The sequence below is a fragment of the Paramisgurnus dabryanus genome, chromosome 20 (assembly GCF_030506205.2).
Source record: "Paramisgurnus dabryanus chromosome 20, PD_genome_1.1, whole genome shotgun sequence".
NCBI classification, from domain to species: domain Eukaryota; kingdom Metazoa; phylum Chordata; class Actinopteri; order Cypriniformes; family Cobitidae; genus Paramisgurnus; species Paramisgurnus dabryanus.
This window is the reverse complement of record NC_133356.1, coordinates 15,434,057-15,456,488: the sequence shown is the minus strand read 5'-3', so window position 1 is coordinate 15,456,488 and position 22,432 is coordinate 15,434,057. Positions and strand designations below refer to the sequence as shown.

The 22,432-nt window shown below is 37.7% G+C and overlaps 1 protein-coding gene across 2 annotated transcripts; it reads left to right on the top strand.

Moving 5' to 3' along the window:
• Nucleotides 1-12,173: 12,173 nt before the first annotated feature.
• On the top strand, nucleotides 12,174-17,842 carry fgf8a (fibroblast growth factor 8a). 2 transcript variants are annotated; one of them, XM_065296645.1, is made up of 5 exons: nucleotides 12,174-12,912; nucleotides 12,997-13,033; nucleotides 13,823-13,970; nucleotides 15,552-15,658; nucleotides 16,786-17,842. In XM_065296645.1, the coding sequence occupies exons 1-5, from the start codon at nucleotides 12,881-12,883 to the stop codon at nucleotides 17,059-17,061; spliced, it is 600 nt and encodes a 199-aa protein (XP_065152717.1). In that variant the 5' UTR covers nucleotides 12,174-12,880; the 3' UTR covers nucleotides 17,062-17,842. The 2 variants fall into 2 exon arrangements, with proteins under 2 accessions (XP_065152717.1, XP_065152716.1); XM_065296644.1 differs by having other exon boundaries at nucleotides 13,790-13,970.
• The last annotated feature ends 4,590 nt before the right edge of the window (nucleotides 17,843-22,432 follow it).

Here is a 22,432-nt window from a genome sequence, read left to right as displayed (position 1 = left end):
TGTCCCGGCTCTTTACCCATTTTCGATTTTCTGCGAGTGATTCTCGGTGACGCACGGCCAAGATGGCGATGGCAGGAAACGCCTACTTTAAGATTCAAAAACGATCTTCACAAACAAATGGGTGACGTCACGGACACTACGTCCATATTTTTTTACAGTCTCTGGTTCACACAGAAGCCTGTTTGCCCAACATGATCTTGTGGTAGTCACGGATTTGTCATTGTCACGGATCTCCGCATCCATACCACAGACTTTCTTTTCTGTGTCAGTTTCACGTATTGGTTACTCAATTGTTTTTCCTATTTTTAAACCATTGTCGCGTGGGTTTGAGGTTAGATTTGGGGTTAGGATATCACTTTAACTATTGGTTTATACTACTTTTTCCCGGATTTTTTAAACAATTATCGCCTGACATAATGGTTAGAGTTGGGTTTGGATTAGGATGTCATTTTATGTAACAAAGTCGTTCTAACCCCAAACCCATGTGACAATGGTAAGATAATAGGAAAAACAATTAAGTTACCAATACGTGAAACTGACACGTAAAAGAAAGTCTGTGGTACGGACACGGAAAAATGCGGAGATCCGTGACAATGACACGGATAAATGAGCAAAATATTCTGTGACTATAACACGGAAATTCATGAGATCAGGTTGGTCTGCCAATTTTACAAGTATTTTCTGGGACCAAAGACCTGTGTGAATGAGGTTTATCATTGCTGGGGTCGCGCTTTGAGTGAATAAACGCAAAAAAGATGCTGTAAGGGATGTGTCATTGTAATAATGATGCATGTGTCATCACAATGATGCAGTTATCGTGAGACTCTTCGACAGGGGGTTTTAAAACTGGAAAGAGGTGAAGCTGAGATTGTTCGCCAGGCTATCAGAACAGTACGCAATGTGCTTGTTTTATGATGGAACTTTATGATCAAGAAATTGCATATCATAAGCAAACTTAAAGTGCATGCAGAGAGTCCAAAAAATCACTGACTGTGTGAATCAATCAAAACCAAACGATCCCAGGACAAATCCCGGGACGTAACTTTGAAAACCGTGTCCACTTACTATCCATCATTGTCATATATGATAAAATTAAACATTGACAGAAGTGCTCTTACAAACCTAAATCTTTTATGCTGTAGATATGTTGTAGGATTCATAAAGATTTTCGAAATATATTAGACAAATCCTCCACCATGCAACCGTTATCGTCCTTGGTGTTTTTAGTCTTAAAAAAACAACTGCATCTTTTTTTGTATCTTGAGGTTTGTGTATTGAGGACGGCCTGTATTTCTCCATCTTTATCTGTGCATGTTCAACTCCAGATACTGATTTTGAAGAGTGTCTAAGACAAGACACTCTTGAGTTGAGGCCTCCAGCAGAAACATGATCCAGCATAAGCTGTCTCTCTCTCTCTCTCTCTCTCTCTCTCTCTCTCTCTCTCTCTCTCTCTCTCTCTCTCTCTCTCTCTCTCTCTCTCTCTCTCTCTCTCTCTCTCTCTCTCTCTCTCTCTCTCTCTCTCTCTCTCTCTCTCTCTCTCTCTCTCTCTCTCTCTCTCTCTCTCTCTCTCTCTCTCTCTGTCATCCTGGCTGGAGAAGATTGAGAGACGAGTCAGATTCCCTGTGGGCCACTGAAATCTCTTTCTTCTTTGCTCCAGTCGTGTCCCTCCCTTTCTTATTCTGCAGTAGACACCCTCAACCTAACCCTGTCTTCACTTAAAGAGACAAGATTTTTAACAGCCCACCAGAACAGCTGTTAAATGCATTGATGTATGACAGTGAGAGAAAAGGAGACAGATATGGACAAACAGAGAGACAGAGGAACAGAGAAATAAAGAAGAGACTAGGGAGCGATAAGATGAGAGGTTACAAAAGAGACATTTCAAAAAGAAGAGATGAAGTGCTTGTGGAGGAAGACGATGGGGGAAGTGAGTAAAGTCGAAAGGAGAAATAATAATGTGAAGTGACACTGGTCTGGCATGTATTTAAAGTAAACACATTGGTGAAACTAGATTTTCAGTGTTTACAAGAATATAAATCATGTTTAGCTCGAGATTGCGGCCACGTAGCGGCCAACAGGACGATAAATGCTTACCATGGTCTTTTGGTCTTCAGATGTTCACAAAGACATTCAAGTGTAATCCTACAAGTTGTTTAATATTTACATGTACATTTATCAGATGCTTTCATTCCATGTGACTTACAAATGAGATTACAAAAGCAAAAGCACTTAATCCAAATAAAAACTATAAATGTGTGACCCTGGCTGGGTCATTTGTTGTGATTTACTGTAGTTTGTATAAAATCATCCTTAATAATGTAAAGAACATTCTGTGAAAATAACCTTGATATCTTTAACATTCAAATTTGTGCATTTGGCATATCTTTAATCCAAAGCGATTGATTAATTTATAAATTTATGTCAGTTTGTGCATTCACTGGGATTCAAACCTATGACCTTGCTGTTAATTGGTCCATGCACTACTGTTCATAAGTACAGTAGCTGCTTAATATGAGGCTATGCTCAACTTATAAGTGCAAGAAACATCAATTTAGCCCAGACATTGCATGCATTCACCTAACTAGTGTAACCTCATTTAAAAGGGCCATTTTTTTTAAGATGTCAAATAAATCTTTGACATCCCTAGAGTACATAATGTGAAGTTTTAGCTTAAAATACCATATAGATAATTTATTACATGTTAAAATTGCCACTTTGTAGGTGTGAGCAAAATGTGTGTCCTTTAAAATGCAAATGAGCTGATCCTTGGCAGGGCCATGGTTGCATAGTGCAGATTAAAGCAACACCAAAGAGTTTTGGCTCTTTGCTCCCCCTACAGGTTAGAAGCGTAATTGTCCATTACCCACTGTCATAAATACTGAGGCATAGCTGGCTCTGATTGGATTGTAGGTCTGCCGTAAAGCAAGTTTTTGTAGTATTCACTCGGACTACAGGACCACTACCCGACGTTTGGAAACTTCTTTAGTGCGGTTTTGGCCGATAGAGGGCTGCAAAGCGAATGTGAAAGTGCTGTTCACCCTGTTTAGAGTGGATGAACGACTGAAACTGTTTTGGAAGCGTTATTTTAAGGTAAACAAAACTCTTTGGTGTTGCTTTAAGGGGCAGTGTTATCCCCTTCTGACATCACAAGGGGAGCCAAATTTCAATGACATATATTTTCACATGCTTGCAAAGAATGGTTTTCCAAAACTAAGATACTGTATTGTTCTTTTTTACATTTTCTAGGTTGATAGAAGCACTGGATACCCAATTATAGCACTTCATGATATGTCCCCTTTAATATTTAAAATGAGTAAAAGACACATATGCAGGTTTGTTGTGTTATGCACTGTGTTTGTAAGCTTCTTGTGGAAACCCAGATAATAAAACTAAGGAACTGAAATCCCAAACATCGCAACCACGTTTCCTACCGGACGTCCACGATCGCAGTCGCCGGATCTTACGGACAAACTCATCAAACCACACAGGCAGGCCACACGGCCGCTCTACACTCACAGCTTACACCGATCCTCTGTTTTATTGTGTTACACTTTATGCTGTGGTGGGTGGTGGCTGCTTCAACAATATAGCAATAAAAATATAACTCAGGTCACAATACTGACTGAGTCCAAGTCAGACTTGCTCAACATCTGCACAACCCTCACATTTTAGGAATAATACATATTCCTTTTCTGACAGAAATGTGTTGGTCATAACCAGACAAGTGGAAAAGTCACAGGGCAAGTGAATATTCAGACACATTTGTTATTTTACTTAATAAAAGACTTCATATTTGAGGTCTGCACTGCCCTAAAATACATTTGGAAAAGTCACTGTGACTATAAACCCACGCACAAGTTTCCACAATGGCATTCGCCACCATTTCCCACGCTTTTACCTTTCCTCGGCTGCAGATAGAGTGGCCGCTGGCTTTGCCTGAACAGATTCCCTCAATCCTCGCTCTCCTGCGGCAACGTGTGCCGTTTCATGTCTGGCTTAAGCCCGAGCGGTAATGCCGCCGTAAATTTAGCCTGTTCATAGCCATTTCAGACATTCAGTCACTTTTCTCAGCTAATATCAAGCAGCAGTGATTTTACAGCCTGTGTGTGCGTGCGTGTGTGTGCTGATCATGTATTGTAATAGCAGAACATAGATGTAAAAAGCAGTCCGTGAGGAGGGCAGAGGGAATGGCTGGTAGATGGAGAACATAAACGCGCTGGGAGCAGGGCAGTGCTTGGAACGAGTCCAATGTAAGTTTTTCACAAATGGAGGCCAGACGCAAGCACCAGGCGTGTGAAAAAGAAACTGTGACATGGGAAAGCACAGCTTTGCTCTCTGTGGCTACGTCCACACAGCAGCAGAACACAGTTGATGCTTGACATGGTTTTGTTTTTACACAGTTCTGTTGTGAAACATTTTATAATGAAATCTTGTGTCATAAGTTACACCGTCAGAAATAGTGTTAAAAATCGTCCCAAGCTGTCACTGGACCAGTACACTTTAAAAGGTCCTAATATGTGCCATTTAGGTACAATATTTATACATTTGGTCCCAATATGTAATTATGAACTGTTTGCAAAGGTGTACTGTTTGAAAGGGTTCTGACCCTGTGACAGCTATTGGACCATTTTTTCTGACAGTGTACAAGAATGAGCTTGCTTGATGTGTGCTATATGAAACAACTACCATATTTTCCGGACTATAAGTCACACTTTTTTCATAGTTTGGCTGGTCCTGCAACTTCTAGTCAGGTGCGACTTATATGTCAAAATTAATTCATATGAACCAAGAGAAACCATTACCGTCTACAGCCCCGAGAGTCCGCTATATGCTGCTCCTATATTTATGTAATTCAATGGATTCAGTGATGCAGAATGACTTCGGAAGATTTGGCTTGTCGTGTTAATTTAGCCTATTCAGCCTTCCAGGTATGTTTGATATGCTATTGTGTTTGGTAAATAAATGATAATGTTACGTCAACATGTACGGACACCTATTCAGTCTGCAGTCTATGTGCCATTGTTTAGTTGAAAAAGTTGCCTTTCCAGATTAAATGTCTGTTCTTCATCTTGTTCTTCATTTTCTAAATAAACGCGACGTGTAGTCCAGTGCGACGTTTATATGTTTTTTCTTTTTCAAAACTAATTTTTGACTAATGCGACTTATACTCCGGAGCGACTTAGTCCGGAAAATACGGTATTTCATTTGACATGTGTATGACATCAGTGCATCATGAGAGGGTTTCATGTTTGTGCTTTTAAACTCTCTCTCTCTCAGGTTATCTGTATTTTGTGCATTCAGAAACCGTAAAACATACGTAAGACATACGTAAAATTTATATTATTGACAGTTGCACCTGCTTTGTTCATTTGCAATGTATTCAACAAAAAATGCTGAATGCAGTTTCCCCCTAATTCATTTTACTCATGTCTAAATCTTTCAATATGACTTCAGATGTTCCTATCCAGGGCGTAAAATTTGCAGCAGCTCTCCTCGGGTCATAATTCAGGGGTCCAGCCTGCGTGTGTCCAAAGGCAACCCAAACCTGGTTTTTGGATGACTGTTGACCTTCACCTCCTTCCCGACCCAGCTCTTAAACAGGGCGTGACGCGGATCTTTAGGTTACCACCCAGGAGCCAACGCCGCCTGCGGCTCAGCCCGGCTGATGGATCTGAGTGTGGCCGCCAAGCTCCAATCAACTCAGACATGAGCCCCAGGACCCCACACAACCTCACAGTACAGGTCTGTCACACACCAAAAACATTTTAAGTGGCATGCAGTGCATACTTATCCCAAAAAAAGGGAGGGGGTGAGGGAAAGGAATGCAAAAGAAGAGGAGCAGAAATCTATGCAATGCAAAGGGTGAAAGATTACTGTACGCGGGATTATAGTTGGGACTGTCCAGACAGTAGATCAGACTTAATGCAAACTGCTGGCACGAAACCAGCCTGAGTGGGCAAGACAAATTTCCATTTACAGCGAAGTGCAAGATGCTGAAACTGTATTATTCAACGTGTTCGTATGGAATATATATTACTAACATATGTTCAATGAGGTCGAGCCCAATGGGACTGTGAAACCACCGCTGGCTTTGAGTATGAGAATACCGCTGTATTTTCAGGTAGATTTTTATAAGCAGAAATATATTTTTAAGGAGGTCTTTGTTTAACAAGCATAATACGTTGTAATGTAAAGTTATTATGCTTCTATTGCTAAAAACCCACATGAACAATAAACATAGTTGCTTTATGTTTAAAAACTTACCAAGTGAGCACCGAAAGTTTGTTTCTCCACCAATTCTACATTATTCATGATTTGTTTATGCAGCAATCATATCGCATATCGTAGACTTCTCCTCCCTTTACAGCAGGACTGTTTAAAGAGTCTCCGTGGTGGTGGCATGATAAGATAATGAGCAATTGATATATGCAGTGGCAGGGGAGGCTCATTGTGTATTTGGGCTTTAACCCGCCGTGTGCAGTCAGAGCCCACCGATACAAACAAGACCCACACGCGCACATATGTGAGCAACTGTGTCGAATGCAATCGCTATGACATTAGTCTTTAGATCTCATTAGCTTGTATTGGGCCAATTACATTCTTTGCATACTGAACTAATCTGTGGCTCTGCTGTCGAGGTTCCTCACCATTAGTGTGTTTGCTTATCCATTTCCTTCCCTCCCTCCAATTAACATGTCCCTCACTTTGGGTTTGTTCTGCCGGTGTGTGTTGCTGTGACGCCTGTCCATCACCTTGAGTCCCTCTGAAAGGACACTTTAAAAGTGAGAACAATGCTGCCACCTCTCAATCACTGCTGAGTGGTATTGGTACTCAAATGAGTGTTCTTCCCTGGGGTGTGTTTTGTCCTGCTGGTTTTCTTGCCCTGCTTAGTAAGGCCTCTGTGATGAATCTTACTGTAAGCCGACCTGTCGTGCGTTACCGTGGCGATGGCTGAGGCGAGACCGGCGTCCAGCGTCACCGCTGACGTCGCAGAGAGCGGGCGGATTGACGCATGCGGGGCTCGGGTACAGGGAACCTCTCGCCCACTCTTCGGCCCCTCCTGCGATGTTCGCTGTCCCTCTGGAAGAGCCATCAGGCCCCAAAGGCCCTCAGCAGGTTGCCTACTCCCTGCAGCCAGGCACAGGGCCTGCCTGCCCTCCTCTTAACCCCAGGAGCATCGACAGCAATCCCTGCAGCCGCAGGGGATCTCAGGCCCTGCCCCCTGTTTTTCTCTCTTCTCTGCTATTTCTTTCCCTCCTTCTCTTGTCTTTTCTATCATTTTCTCTTCTGTCTTCAACAAATCTGTGACACTTGCCTCTCACACCCAAAGCTCTCCCTTGTAACTTTTACTCAATCTCTCTGTCTATAAATGTCTCTTTTTTAAGATTCAATATAGCTTTATTGGCATGCTAAAATGGATTTTTACATTGCCAAAGCACGGAAACGATATACTTTGTTTTACAAACAAATACATGTTAAAAGAAACCAAGGCAGTGTTGGGGGTAATGTATTACAAGTAATGTGCATTACGTAATAATATTACTTTTCTGAAATAACGAGTAAAGTAACGCATTACTTTATAAATGTACACACTAATATTTGAGTTACTTTTTTAAAGAAGTAATGCGAGTTACTTTTCAGTTTAATTAATTTGATTAAAAAAATTATAATAATGTACTGAATTGAACTGAATGTATTCACTCAGAAATCCTGAGCAGGAACAGTTTGAGTCAGAAACAAAGATGGCAGGCCAGAGCTTGAAATTTTTGCAATGGAAATATGCAATTTCTGAATGCAGAACTTCTCAGTCATAAAAACACCTACAAGTCCTGAAAGAGATGCCAAGTAAGAAAAAGTAATGCAAAAGTAACGTAAGTATTACTTTCCATAAAAAGTAACTAAGTAACGCAATTAGTAACTTTTTTGGGAAGTAACTTAATATTGTAATGCATTACTTTTTTTAAAGTAACTTTCCCCAACACTGAACAAAGGTATAGATTATATCTGTGAGCCCTTAGTATAGAATACTAAAAAAGTAGACTACTAACTTATACAACAAACAAACTACAAACTTTACATAAATGCATTTTTTTTATTCTGTAACAAAGATCTTGACAATGAGTTTGAGGCAATCTTAAGTCTAATAGCTCAATTGGTAGATCATTGCTGGCAACCCAAAGGTCATGGGTTCGAACCCCATGGAACACAGATACTGATTAAAAATGTGCACCTACACTGTAAAATTAATTACACAGTAAATTGTTGCTGCCACTTAAAGGAGTAGTTCACCCAAAATGGATTCCCATTTTAAGGGTGGAGTAATATTCCCCTGGTTGCCTTAAAATTTTGAGTTAATTCAACTTAAAAATATTATTCTCAAAAAGTGTAAAAATGTTGTCAATTCATATTTTTTTAAGTTGAATTAACTCAAAATTTTAAGGCATCCAGATAACTTACTTTTTAAGTTGAGGCAACTTATTATTTTTTACATTGTAGAATGCAATATAGATTTGAGTAAAAGCATCTGTGTAAATGTTCTTTTTGTCAATCCCTTTAAAACACATGGAAAGAAATGCAAAAATTACAAAACTAAAATTTGATGCACTGCATAACTGCCATCAAGTCTGAAAAAAATGTTAGTTATTTCAGTAATTCCACTCTGGCACCTTGCCCACATCAGACATGGTTGTCAACACTTCAGGAAGCTATGTGCTTTCCAAGAGTGCCATTCCATCCTCCACATAGCTCTCTCTCCCTCTCTCTCTGTGTGTCTCTCTCGCTCTCTCTTTCTCCCTCCAAGCCATCAAAAGAGATACATGAACACTTTTGAGGCCATGGCCACTTAAACTTTATATAAAAAATGTATAAAAAGATTAAACTAATCAGAAAAGTACCTGAAGACAACTTTTGACCAAGTTGCTGACAGTGGACTTGCACTATAGATCTTTAAATCCAATGTATAAAAAGAATAAGAATCATCTTGTTCCGGTTCAATTGTGATTAGAACATTTAGGCAGCCTGATATGAAATCCTGTTAACATGGGAAATTAAATGTTCAAAAGTTAAAAGACTTGACATGAGCTGTTTGCATGATATGTTTCTGTCTGTTTATGTGACATATGTTTACCACTATATAAGTAGACATTTATGCATTTGACAGACACTTACAGTACATTCATAGTACACTCTCGGAATAAAGGTACAAAAGCTTCCCTAGAGCGGTACCTAATTTGTAACTAAAGAATATTAGTACCTCAAAGGTACAAACCTTAATGGTACATCTCAGGGCCAGTGACAGTTGTTGTACCCTGCATGACAATGTACATTTTATCAGTATGTTTGTTCCCTGGGAATCTGCATTGCACATAATAATATGTGGCTCTTCGTCCAGTAGGTGGGCAAAAACAGCACATCTTCAGATTTGGTTAGGCAATGAGCAACAGAGTTAGACACAAAGTTAACCAGGAGCCCAGCTCTGCCTCAGGCCTTGCAGAAGTACTCAGCCATGGAATGAAATGTTGACTTTGCAATGGTCCATTAATATCGGTCCACTTAAACACCCAGCCTAATGTATACAAAAAGAAAATAAAAAAAACATGTACTGTCCCAAGACAGTAGTGGAAGACTTGTCATATGTTCAAAGCGGTTTGCTTTGAGTAATGTGATCAGGAAGTATCCACATTAAACCAAAGATTTGGATATTGTGTATTGGACTCAACATTATTGCACATGTCAGTTGCTCACTGCGTTTCCACAAAATTTAACGTGAACAAACATGCATATAAATTAGAGCTGGGCATAGATCTAGATTAATCTCATACAAAATAAAAGTAATTTTTTGCATAATGAGTTTGTGCTGTGTATAATTATTATGTATATATAAATACACACACATTCATGTATGTATTTAAGAAACATTTACATGTGTATATACATTTATTTATATTTTCATATATTCTAAATTATATATAAATAAAAAAAGATATTTAAATAAAACATTTCTTAAATGTATATATATGTATGTATGTGTGTGTGTTTAAATAAACATAATGTTTACACACATCACAAACTCATATATTATGCAAAAAATTACTTTTATTTTGTATGAGATTAATCTAAATTAATATATGCCCGGCCCTAATATATATATATGTGTGTATGTATATATGTATATGTATGTATGTATGTATGTATGTATGTATATATATATATATATATATGTATATATGTATATATGTATATGTGTATATATATATATATATATATATATATATATATATATATGTATATATATATATATATATATATATATATATATATGTATATATATATATATATATATATATATATATATATATATATATATATATATGTATATATGTATATGTATATATGTATATGTATATATGTATATGTATATATGTATATATGTATATGTATATATGTATATATGTATATATGTATATATATATATATATATATATGTATGTATGTATGTATGTATGTATGTATGTATGTATGTATGTATGTATGTATGTATGTATGTATGTATGTATGTATGTATGTATGTATGTATGTATGTGTATAGCCTATGATATAAGATAAGGTTTAAAGGTATAGTTCATCCTAAAATAAAAAAACAGTTCTGGGGCACCATTGACTTCCATAGTATTATTTTTTCTACTTTGGAAGTGCCCTTGGTTACAAATATTTTTCAAAATATCTTAATTTCTGTTCAGTAGAACAAAACATGCATACAATTTTGGAACAACTTTAGGGTAGTAACATTTTCATAACCCTTCAAGTTGGTTGCCAGTTATTAGAAGTGATGTTATTTTTGCTAACACAAAATGCTTTACAGTTTATTTCATGACATGTTTAGGAATAATATAAATGTACAAACCTTATCCTTTTTGTATATTATTTATTTACACAGATTGTGCAGTTTCTGAAATAGTTGAAGAGGGTAGCTACACCTGTAACAGTTTTGAGGGCGCCCTCCTGTGGAGGAAAGGTTTGTTGCATTAAATGTTTCAGTAGTCAAATTTCTCAAATTAGTGGGAAAAGTTTGTCATCAGAGTGATTAGAGTTTTAGAGTTGATGTGCTAGAAGTTGGTAGCACATACAGTTGTTTATTATAAGCTGTCTGATATCATGCTGTTTGTCAGTAATATTAGCCTATAATTAATTGTTGATCAAATAGGTTTCACTCGCAGTTAGATGTGCTTTTATCTTCAGTAGCTTATGTTGTATTGTATGAAGGGCGTCGGCAATAAGGTAGCCTATTTAACAAATTAAAAAGCTGCAAATCGCAAATAAGCGCAGGCCTGTTCTGAGTGATGGTGGGCCATCAAACCCCTGACTTCTCTGATGTTGGGTTTTGAAAAGTAACATAATGGAGGGTGGGGCTGAGTTATTTTGACGTTTAATTACTTCAGATTAGAAATAGATTGATTGTCTTAAGCTTTTCTTTGCTTGACTAAATGCCATTTTTGTAGTAATATGTTTGCAGATAGACTTGCAATTTGTTTATTTGTGGTGGAAAATTAACATAAATCACATTTAAATTTCTGTTTTAGTAATTGCTATTATTTATTAAAGGGCACCAAGAAATAACATCAGAGTGTGACATTAAATAGCACGTTAAAGGGTACAGAAGTAGAAGTCTTTAAAGAAGTACATGAAATGAGACACTTCACACCTGTGTTATCCTTCTGATGTTTTAGGGATTTTTCTTTTCAGAAGAAAACCGCTAATCGTCTGTAATCCTTTTAATATGTCTCACACTTTCCTTCTGCAATACACAAGTCACTAGTAAACCAGTTCTGCAGTCTGCGGCATTGCATAATAGCCTTGGTTTCAGTTTTGAAATCAGAATTAACACTTTTGATTTCAAAACTTGGTTAAGGCGGAAATATTATTTTATTTTTCATTTAATCCGCATTTTTTTTTGTATAACAACAGGTCTGGGTGCATCCATGTCATGTTCAGTAAATACTATTAAATTTTTATGCGTAATAAATTTATGAATGATGCGTTTCGATTAGTCTCAGTCAATGACGCTTTCTAAACTTCTCTGAACGCTTATGGACTCAGGTGAAGGCATATTTAAAAAATGGTTTGGGTGGGGGTTTAAGTGAAGGGGGGTCATCTGCTTTTGTTCTATTGAAAAGGGGGCTTGTTCCTCCAGGACCAACCCTACCATTTTAACCAGGGGTGTAAGCGCGAACGGGGTTGACATTGGTGACTAACTGGCAATGAGAGAAGAGGAGGGGATAAGAGAGCCTAGCCAGTCCAGCAACACTGTTTCTTGAAGAAAGCTCAGCAGCACGGCAAGAGATGCACTGTCCTGCCTCCTCTGACTGACATTCCCACAGGAGTCAGACTGAATGATCAAGGGGATACGGCTGGATCAAACGTCAAAGGATTCCCCGTTGGATCTATTTCACCTTTATGGACAGCATAGGACGTGGGCTTTTCTTGCTAAAGTCTTTATCATAGGTGCATTAGAAGCTCTTTCGCTAAAACTTGAAAAGTAAATCGTTTACAAGCCGTAAGTTTTGCGTTAAGTGCACTTAGTTGATATTTTTGATTGATTATGAAGAAAATCCAGACAGTGCTTGTATTTGTCAGTGGTGTCAATCTATAGATTCGCCGTTTTGTCTTAGAAAAATACTGGACATTTTTTCTGCCTCCGTGCAGGGTTTTTTTTTATTTGCCAGTTGATCTGTTCATCATATGTTGCGAGTCACGTTTTGGATATCAGCGCTGGACTCTGCGCGTCTTAACTGGAAAACCTAATTTTTTAAATCTCCGTAAATTAGCCTACACATAATTTGGTCCGCTAATTTTGCCTCCGAGGCCCGACCCCTTCAGCAACATGAGGCTCTTTCCATCGCGATTGAGTTATCTGTAAGTATATTTCCTTTTACCTTTTCACGCATTAACAGCTTCGCTTTGATTTCCAAACATTAATCTATGATTTCTTTCTTTCAGATTGCTTCACCTCTTTGCGTTCTGCTACTATGCTCAGGTAGGTGCCAAATTTTTACTTCTTCATGTGACATTAATAATCTTACTTTATGTACATTATTTACTTTTTGCATTTGAAATTATTTCAATTAGCTTGTTACATATACAGATTGGAAACTAGAAAACATTCTTACTTAGAATCAAAAAATAGCCTATTTAAAAACAGAATGCGTCAGTGCGCGCTTTAGTTTACTATTAATTAAGATACATTATGTTGACTTTCATAAGAAATGCATGTACAAAAATAACAGTTAAATTAAAAGGCACTAAATAGTGAGCTGGGAAAAGGTGTAGCATGTTCTTATCAGATGGGTATCACAGTGGGCGCAGTAACCTGGCAGGTAACACTATCATACTGGCACAGGGCGCGTGGGCATGAGCGCGTAAAGTATGCCAGCTTTTAGTCAGTGACGAAACATGTCGTGGGGACATAACTTTTATAGACATATCCTGTATAATACATTTCTAATAAATCACGTTGTCCGATTCCCGAACGCTGAGAGGACAATTTCGTTTATTTTTAGCATTGTGATTTAAACCATCAATGATACATTTCTTAATAATAGGCTACCGCAAATGGTTTTAATTGTAAAATATACCGCGCTTTTTATTTGTTCAAATAAGAATAACTTTTCTCATGTAGATTACATTACTTATCCTGATTGCATATATGGAGAGTCGCATAATTTATAGGCTCATAATAAACGATGAAACAATTTCTGCAGATATTGATTATATGGTATTTAATTTCTGACAGGTAACCATTCAGTCCTCACCTAATTTTACACAGCATGTGAGTGAGCAAAGTAGGGTGACGGACCGGGTCAGCCGTAGACTAATCCGGACCTACCAGCTTTACAGTCGAACCAGTGGCAAGCACGTGCAAGTTCTGCCGAACAAGAAAATCAACGCCATGGCAGATGATGGAGACGTTCATGGTAAGACCATCCTTCTTTATTTATCACACACAAACACTCTCTTTCTCTCTCTCAGTGTCCAATCATAATAAAATCCTTTGGGGTGATTATTATGGAATGAACTTAGTTAAGATATTTTGTTGCAAAAAAACTGCGTATTTAGTTTCTTGATTTCTAAAAAAAAAACGTGCATTTGAATGGTTGGGCATTTGGTCAGCTGGTGAAGTGATGAAGTTTAAAAAGCAGCGGTGTGCGAAAAAAGTGAAATGGATTGTAGATTGTTGAAGGTGATTCTCTAGAGAGACGCGCGGGTCTGGAAGAACCATTAAAACTCATCTTACTTCAACCTTCTAAACATTTCCTGAAGAACATTCCCCTCCTTCCCGACCTGATCCACGATGAAAATATGTCTAGCCGAATTCTGACCCTTGCGTTTACTTTCTAGGGATAATCCTGTTGACATGTCTTATACAACCTCAATGAACTCTAAATAACAGTTTTAAATATTTCTTAAATTAATTATTTGAAATATTTGTAAGTTTGGTTTATTACAACTAATGTAATGTTGTTCTTTTGGCTAAATTATTTAATTTTGAGAATCATGGGATCCTCTCAAAATATACTGTTAAAAAGGGTATTTACAGCAATGCTATGGTTAAGAACCATTAAGACAATAACAATTTATTTCTTTTTAACCGTTAGTCTTTATTCACCACATTTTTGTGCAACAAAAAATTATGGAACCATATAACATGACAATAATAAATTTCTGTTATTGGTATTTCTCTTTAATAATTTATTTACTTATTGATATCTCTTATATTATTAATATAGTTTATATGTGGTTTTATCATATAAAACCTAATAATTATTAGCTCTGTTGTGGTATTTTTGGAAAGCTGGTTCTGGCCCTGCGTGGCTGTGGTGACATCCATTTCACCTGAGCATGTTGTAGAGACAGCAGGGCTGTTAGTTGAGGCCAGTGCCTGGCTCCGGCTTCGGGCTTGTGGTTAGGCTCTTCACCAGCAGGTTATCTGACCCCCTCCATTTGAACCATAACTCTTTACGATCACTCAGAGTATGGGGGCTGAATTAGAGAACGGCTGCAAGTGCTAATACTTGGCATGGTGAATATGTATCATGGAAAACTGAGTTTTCCAGGAATTTTTATTTCATCTAAATGATATACTTATCAATTTCCTACAACAATGCTTTTTAGCAATGGGAAAAAAGCTTTTTTCAAGCTGCCATGAAGGTATAAAAATATCATAAATTTACATTACATTTGACACTTTTTTTGTATGTGGAGGACATGTGATAGCAATTTACATATTGTTTATGTACTTACATAAAATGCAAAAAGTTAAAAGGACTGCCAGGAAGCCTCTGGCTGCTTTCAAAAGAATTGAAGTGCACATGTTTTTATCATTTTGCTAGAATTTAAGCTTACATAAATCCTAAGAGTAGTCCCTTTGGATTTCTTGTATTTATGCTCATGTGTGTATCTACATGTGTGTATAAAGATAGAATTTGTGTGCTTCCTATTAAAACTTCATGTTTAAGTCCCAGTATCTCACAAAATCTCATTTTTTGTATTTACAGCCAAGCTCATAGTGGAGACTGACACGTTTGGGAGTCGAGTACGAATTAAAGGAGCTGAAACGGGCTTCTACATCTGTATGAACAGGAGGGGAAAGCTGATTGGCAAGGTATGAGAAAAAGTCATACATAATTTATAAGTAAATTACATATTGAATTATGTAAAAATGGCACATGTATCAGTGACTTTGACCAGATGGGAAGTGAGAAGGGAAAGTGAAGATGAATAAGAAATAATTCACAAAATTAAAGCATAAAGTCATGTAGGTACCCACTGCTTCCTCTTAGCATTAAATTGCTTGTGGAGTTTTTTCCCTTGATCTCAACCATATCAAGGAGATTTTCCGGAAATCAAATTAGTGTTGGTCAAAACATTACGCCTTATCTGTTAGTGGGCACCCGACTCTATCTTGGATGCAGTAGGCACAATGAAGAATGGGATCTTTCTTCTTCCATTTTTAGCTGGCTACTCTTGTTCCAATGTGGATTTGTGCCTTCTCCTTGCTGTGCATGGTAATAAAGTGGGATGGAGGTTCGGCCCCCACCTCCCAGCACCCTGCCAGGTGGACCATCTGCTTGGCACCCCTGATCTTATGCTATCTGACATATTGGCCGCCCAACGACAGCATGCATGAGAGAGTTTTTTCTGGTGTTGTTGTTTTTTATTGGTTGATATGCCAGTCTTTTTCTGTTTTGGATTTAAGATTTTTAACAGGCCATTTTGTTAAGAGGCTCGGGAAAGGTTTGGACTCCTGGTTTGGCTCATTACCGCATTTATGTGTTGCATTGGCCGGATAACATTTAGTGGTCCTGTTACTGTGAAAATAAGATGATGGGGTGTTCACATATGGGCAAAATAAGAATAGTCTAATAACCATGTTGAAGAATTAAATGATATATGTTTTTAAAATATAAGATATAGTATAGAGTTGTTTATATTGTTCAATGTAGAATAATAGCCTATAATATGAATATGTTCTGGATTCAAAATGACTTAACCATTAATAATAATTCAAAGGCATGATTTTTGAGGATGAATCCACACTGTGTTTCCTGAATGGGGAAAGTCATTGGCTTCTGCTGTCATTTTTCCTTCTTGATCTTGGATCATAATGACTTAAGCATATGCCCTGTGCGTATGGGGAAGCCCTTTGTAAACCAGAGCACACGTTTTTCAAATACTTTACGATAAGCTTCATATTTCCCTTTAATAATTTGATTTGTATCTTCTTTACAGAAAAACGGTCAGGGGAAGGACTGCATTTTCACCGAGATAGTATTGGAGAATAACTACACAGCTCTGCAGAATGTAAAGTATGAAGGCTGGTACATGGCTTTTACACGCAAAGGCAGACCCCGCAAGGGCTCCAAAACCAGGCAACATCAGCGGGAAGTCCACTTCATGAAGAGGCTGCCTAGGGGACATCAAATCGCAGAGCACAGACCCTTTGATTTCATCAACTATCCTTTCAACAAACGGACTAAACGCACTCGCTACTCAGGCGAGCGTTGAAGAGTGACACTGGAGGAAAGAAACTGAAAGACAGAAAAAAACTTTCTCAATTAACAGACTTCTCCTGTGGACTCCTAAAACATGTTTTTGTACTGAGCAACAATATACCTAACCTTTAGTTTTTTATGAATTTTCAGAAATTAAGAAAAAAAATATCTCAAGATAAAAGAGATCTATTTTTGTACCCCTGACTTTTAGTACTGACCTGTGTATAGAAACTATAGAAAATCAAAGCACGGGACATTTAAGTGCTGACATTTTAGTAGTGCGTGGACTTCTTCCATCTTTCTTTCTGGTTTTGTTTCATTTGATTTTGACAGTTTTAGAGTAATTTATAACTCTTCATAATGCTGCTCAAGGGGACTTCAAGGGCCCGAGAGAGAATGCACTGACAACACAGGGCTGTATTCGGTTACACAGGCAGCCGGGGCACCTCTCGACCACCCAGTGATAAGATACCCAGCTCATCTCTCAGTAACCTCTCTGGTTCTTGATTCTGGAACTCTCTGAAGATAAACATGGTTAAAGCAAACAGAGCTTTAAATACATATTTAAATGTGGCAGCTACATTTTCATTATATCACAAGTTTCCTAACGTGGTTGAAACTTGTAAATTCCAAGATGTATAAATGTATGAAACTGTAGGAAAAGCTTTGTTCTTTGTTGCATTTTGTTTGTCTGTTTTTTATACAAATATAAATATATTTTTATTTGAGGATGTGTAAAATAATTTTAATGATGGAAATATTTATTTAAAAACGTGTAATAAATTTACCTTAGGATACTGACGCTCATCCTTTGTCTCGAAAGTTCTTGCATAATTGACTCAACATTCATATGTTTCAATACGTTCGCATTTTTTAAGGGATTCATATTCGTACAAGTCATGCACCTATACATTATTTGCTGAAAGAAGCATTAGCTGATTTGAAAGGCCTCATCTATAGAAAATTAGGCCAGTGCTGTCTTTGTATGAAACGACTTGTCATTATGTAATTTCATCGTAATAAATACCACCATTGTTTGCATAACCCTTCTGGTTAGTGACCAGTACAGAGAGATACCGGGTCTCTCCCCCCAGAATGTTTGGAATGGCACAGCTCAGGTCAACGGCTCAGTAGGGCGGTCTCTCTCCGGGGGGCAATACTGTTTGGTCTCTCCTTTGGTTGAACTGGACACGCTGCGGCTCTTTGGCCCTGGTTCTTCACCCTTACTCAGGTGTTTTTGTTTAATCTCAGACCTTTAACTCCCTGTAGCTTAATCTGATTGGAGGGGTATCTGTTTTGTCCGAGCAGGGTGGTGTGTGTTTGCGGACGGGGTTCCAAGGAGCCGAAAGCTAAGATCAGAGGGCAACATATAGTGAGAAAATGAGAACAGGGATTTGTAGTCTGAGATCACTATCACCTTGTCTGTGATGAGGAAGTCTATGAATTTCTTCTTCTAGCCTGAGATGCACATTGCTGAACGTAGGCTATACAAATTATAGACTTGCAAGCTTCTTTCACATATTCCAACATGTTTTAATTAAATTAAATGCATTGTAAAACTGGTCAAAAATTATTCTCAGATTAGTGCTGGAATGGTATTATACATGATGCAAGTAGCGATTCTAGTTCACGTCCATTCAGCGCTGATGGGCCTACAGTGTCATCCAGTTCACTGGCTGGTGATCAATTGCTTTCTAGGGAAAATCTTGTTGACAAGTCTTATACAACCTCAATGAATTTTAAATAACAGTTTTAAATATTTCTCAAATTAATTATTTGAAACATTTGTAGGTTTGGTTTATTACAACGAATGTAGTGATGTTTTTTGGCTAAATAATTTAATTTAAAGAACTATGGGATCCTCTCAAAATACACTGTTTAACCCCTTATAGGACAAAATGGGCATCTTTTTTAACCCCTTAACTGATTTAACAGCCCATTTTGAGTGGGGGGGGAGTGAAAAGGTTATGTACACATTCAAATTAATATAACTCTGGCATTTTTTTGGTCTAGAAGCCTAATTTTGGTCTTGTTTTAAAAAATACACTTTTACGTTTTTTACGGAAGTGTCTGGAGGTGAAAATATACTTTTTTATAGCAGTTTACATTTATTTGTAATAAAAAAAAAAAAGCAAAATAGCATTATTTTTAATACATAAAATTATCAAAAAACTGAGGTTTGTGTTGGTTTGCTGCATACTCTTGTCACAAATGAATAAATTACAGTTACTGCATTGTTATTACTGCTAAAAGGTTTTGAAATATGAAAACTACATTCTAATTAGACCTTTCCAACAATAGTTTGTCATGATAGATTAACATTTACATGAAAAATATTGAAGTAAACTTAGGTGTCCCGCTCACAGGACAGCACCAGTTAACGGGTTAAACAGACGTACTATTAAATAAAGGGGGTTGGTCTTTAACATTTACATATATGCAAAACGACTTTTAGCAGCGCGTTACAAGGTATATCATTTTTTTATCATATGTGTGTTCCTTGGGTTCAAACCCATGACCTATTGTGCTGTTTACACAATGCTCTACCATTGAGCTATAGAGAAACTTTCAAAGATCACTTTATAATGTTTGCCAACATTATAAACACAGTTAACAGAGACAGAAAGATCAGACAGTAACCAGTAATACAAACTTTTTATTTTGTGGTCTAATGAAAAATGGAATTTTGATAACCAGTAAAAACTACTGGAAATACAATTTGTGCATGTATTTGTGCATTACAAGTTTGATGTCCCCAAACAACAGTAATAAAAGCATTACATTTGTTAAAGTAAGGTCACGGTGTTACATGAAAGAAAAGAGGCACCGGTTACAAATGACTCCCCGTGTTTTACACTGATGACGTCTGCTATTGATTAACAGACCTGGATGATTTGCCACGGTTATTCTGCATTATCAGGCCTCAGTTTCCCCTGAAATTTGTCCCCATGACCATAAAGTTGTAGAAAACCCAGGGGATCCAGCAGGTTGTGGGAAAAATCACACCTTCTGTGCAGCTTGTGATGGCATGCAAATGAGGAGCAATTCCACTGAGAAAGAAGGGACGCAAAACTGCTTTCATCCATTTTATTGAGCTGCAACCGTCATCCTTAACCCCTGATAAACAAACAAGGCTACCTTCTTAATTTGCTTAGGGAGCAATTTAGACTTGTACAAGGACCCCTGCTGAACTGGCAGAATGGTAGGGGTGAAGGAAAGGGATGACCCAGACCTTTAAGCTGCTTTTACTTCACATTCTGCCTAACCCTGGTCATAAAATCCTTCCTACAAATTGGAGCTCAATGGAGGAAACATGGATTCAAATGATGCAGATAACGTCCGCTTCAAGTGCTCCTTCTAGTATCCATATGTCTACAGCGTTCACTACATGAGCAAGCAATAAATGTCTATAGTATTTATAGCAAAAGACTACTTATTATTTATGGTAAACCTGCAGAGGTCTCTAAACGACCCTTGAAAGTCAACGAAAGCAGAAAGTCAACTTCGTAAAATCTGGGATAAGTATTTAAATAAATATAAATATATACATTGTGCTGTCATAACCACCAATCATTTACCTATTCTGATCTAAAAAAATGCAACACTATAACAGTTGTTGTATTGCTGCACGGATTTCAAGCACACAAGCCAGCAGCCAATCGCAAAATTATAACTTACACGCAAACGTTTTTCAAAGAGAAGATGGGACTTAACAGTTTGCCTGTTTGTATATGGAACATATGGAAGAACTGTTGACTTTTCCAATTGGAGCTGTAATCTTTTGTTTGCCCATGCATTTCTAAGGCTGATTGTCTGAATGATCTGAACAATTACAGGCTAAATGTGTTTGCCAGCCACACAGAGGACCCTGCACCCCTCTAAAAAGATCAAAAGGGAAGATTCCCCCTCCTTCTTCATTTCCTTTCAGTCCTGTCAATTCAGCTGGAAAGCCAACCATAAATGATTTTTTTAAACTTTCATACCCTAATATGAGGGGATATGTATATAACAGTACACGCATTGAAAATACAAATTTCACATGCATTAATGAAGATCTCAAAATCTGTAAGTTGCAATGTCATTTTCTGTGGAACACAAGTCATGTTTAACACAAGGAATGTTTAATTAATCTTTGTTCAGGTCTACAAAACCCATTAGAGAGTCTACACAAACATGCTTGTCCACTCCAAAGTAGCTGTGAATATGGTAGCAGGTGTATGGGTTGACATCAATGATGTTTGGTCACAAGACATGTCATTGACAACCTGACATGATGCACCAAAATCATTGGCAACCATTGGTTCAGGGCTCCACGGGTCCTTGAAATCCTTGAAAGTTTGTGAATCTGGGGAAAAAAATTCAAGGACCTGGGAAGTTTTTGAAAATATACATCCATAGATACAGGTCATTGAAAGTGCTTGATTCTATTTTATGCAAGTTTTCTGGAAAAAAATCCATATTATTCCCTGTGTAGTGCAGGATAATTTCATACAAATTCTAGACTTTTTAAGCACACGTGCTAAACTGTTCGCTTTAAATTCTTATATCTTCTGTAAGCGAAAGTTGATTCATTCTTAATGCTTTTTTGCATCGTTGTGTTTGACACATGAAAACGTCTTGGGTTACGTATGTAACTGTTGTTCCCTGAGAAGGGAACGAGACGCTGTGTCTCCCTTGCCATACTTCCCGCGTCCTGCCGTCTTTGGCAATATTTCAGATAGCGATATACTTCCTGGCTCCCGCGTTCTTTGTCGTTAAGCCTCACCATTGGTTGAATTTGATATACACATTCAGAAGCACTTACCCCTGGAGGCGTCCACAAAGTGTCACCGCAGTGACGCAGCGCAAGTTCCCTCGAAAGGAAACAGTAACAGTGTATCTTAAAAGGTAACCTTGCTGTCACTTGAAATGTGTCCCCACATTTAGTCCATGAATTTGAGAGTATTGGACCTGGAAAGTCCTTGAAAGGTCCTTGAATTTAACTAATGCGTGGGAACCCTGTTGGTTCCTCACTTCATATATTTACTCAGTTTAGATATTTACAGGAAAATGACCCAAATAGACCTTTCAACATCAAATAAGATGACTTAAATAAAAACATATAGACCATTTGCAATTTATCCTAAATACCTAAAGCTACACTTTTACAATAGACATCGGCAAATTATAGGGTGGCTACACTGGGTTCCCTGAACAGAGAGAGAGAGAGAGGATATGGCTGTTAAAGAGGTAATATCTGTGACATTGTATTGAACTACACTAAGCTCAGTAAGGGAGTGACTGAGAAAGTAAAAAGATACAGAGGCCTGCGTAACATGGTCACCACACTGAATGGACTGAGGTCAGGCCACCACTTTGGTTCAAACAAAGGCAGCCATCAAGTA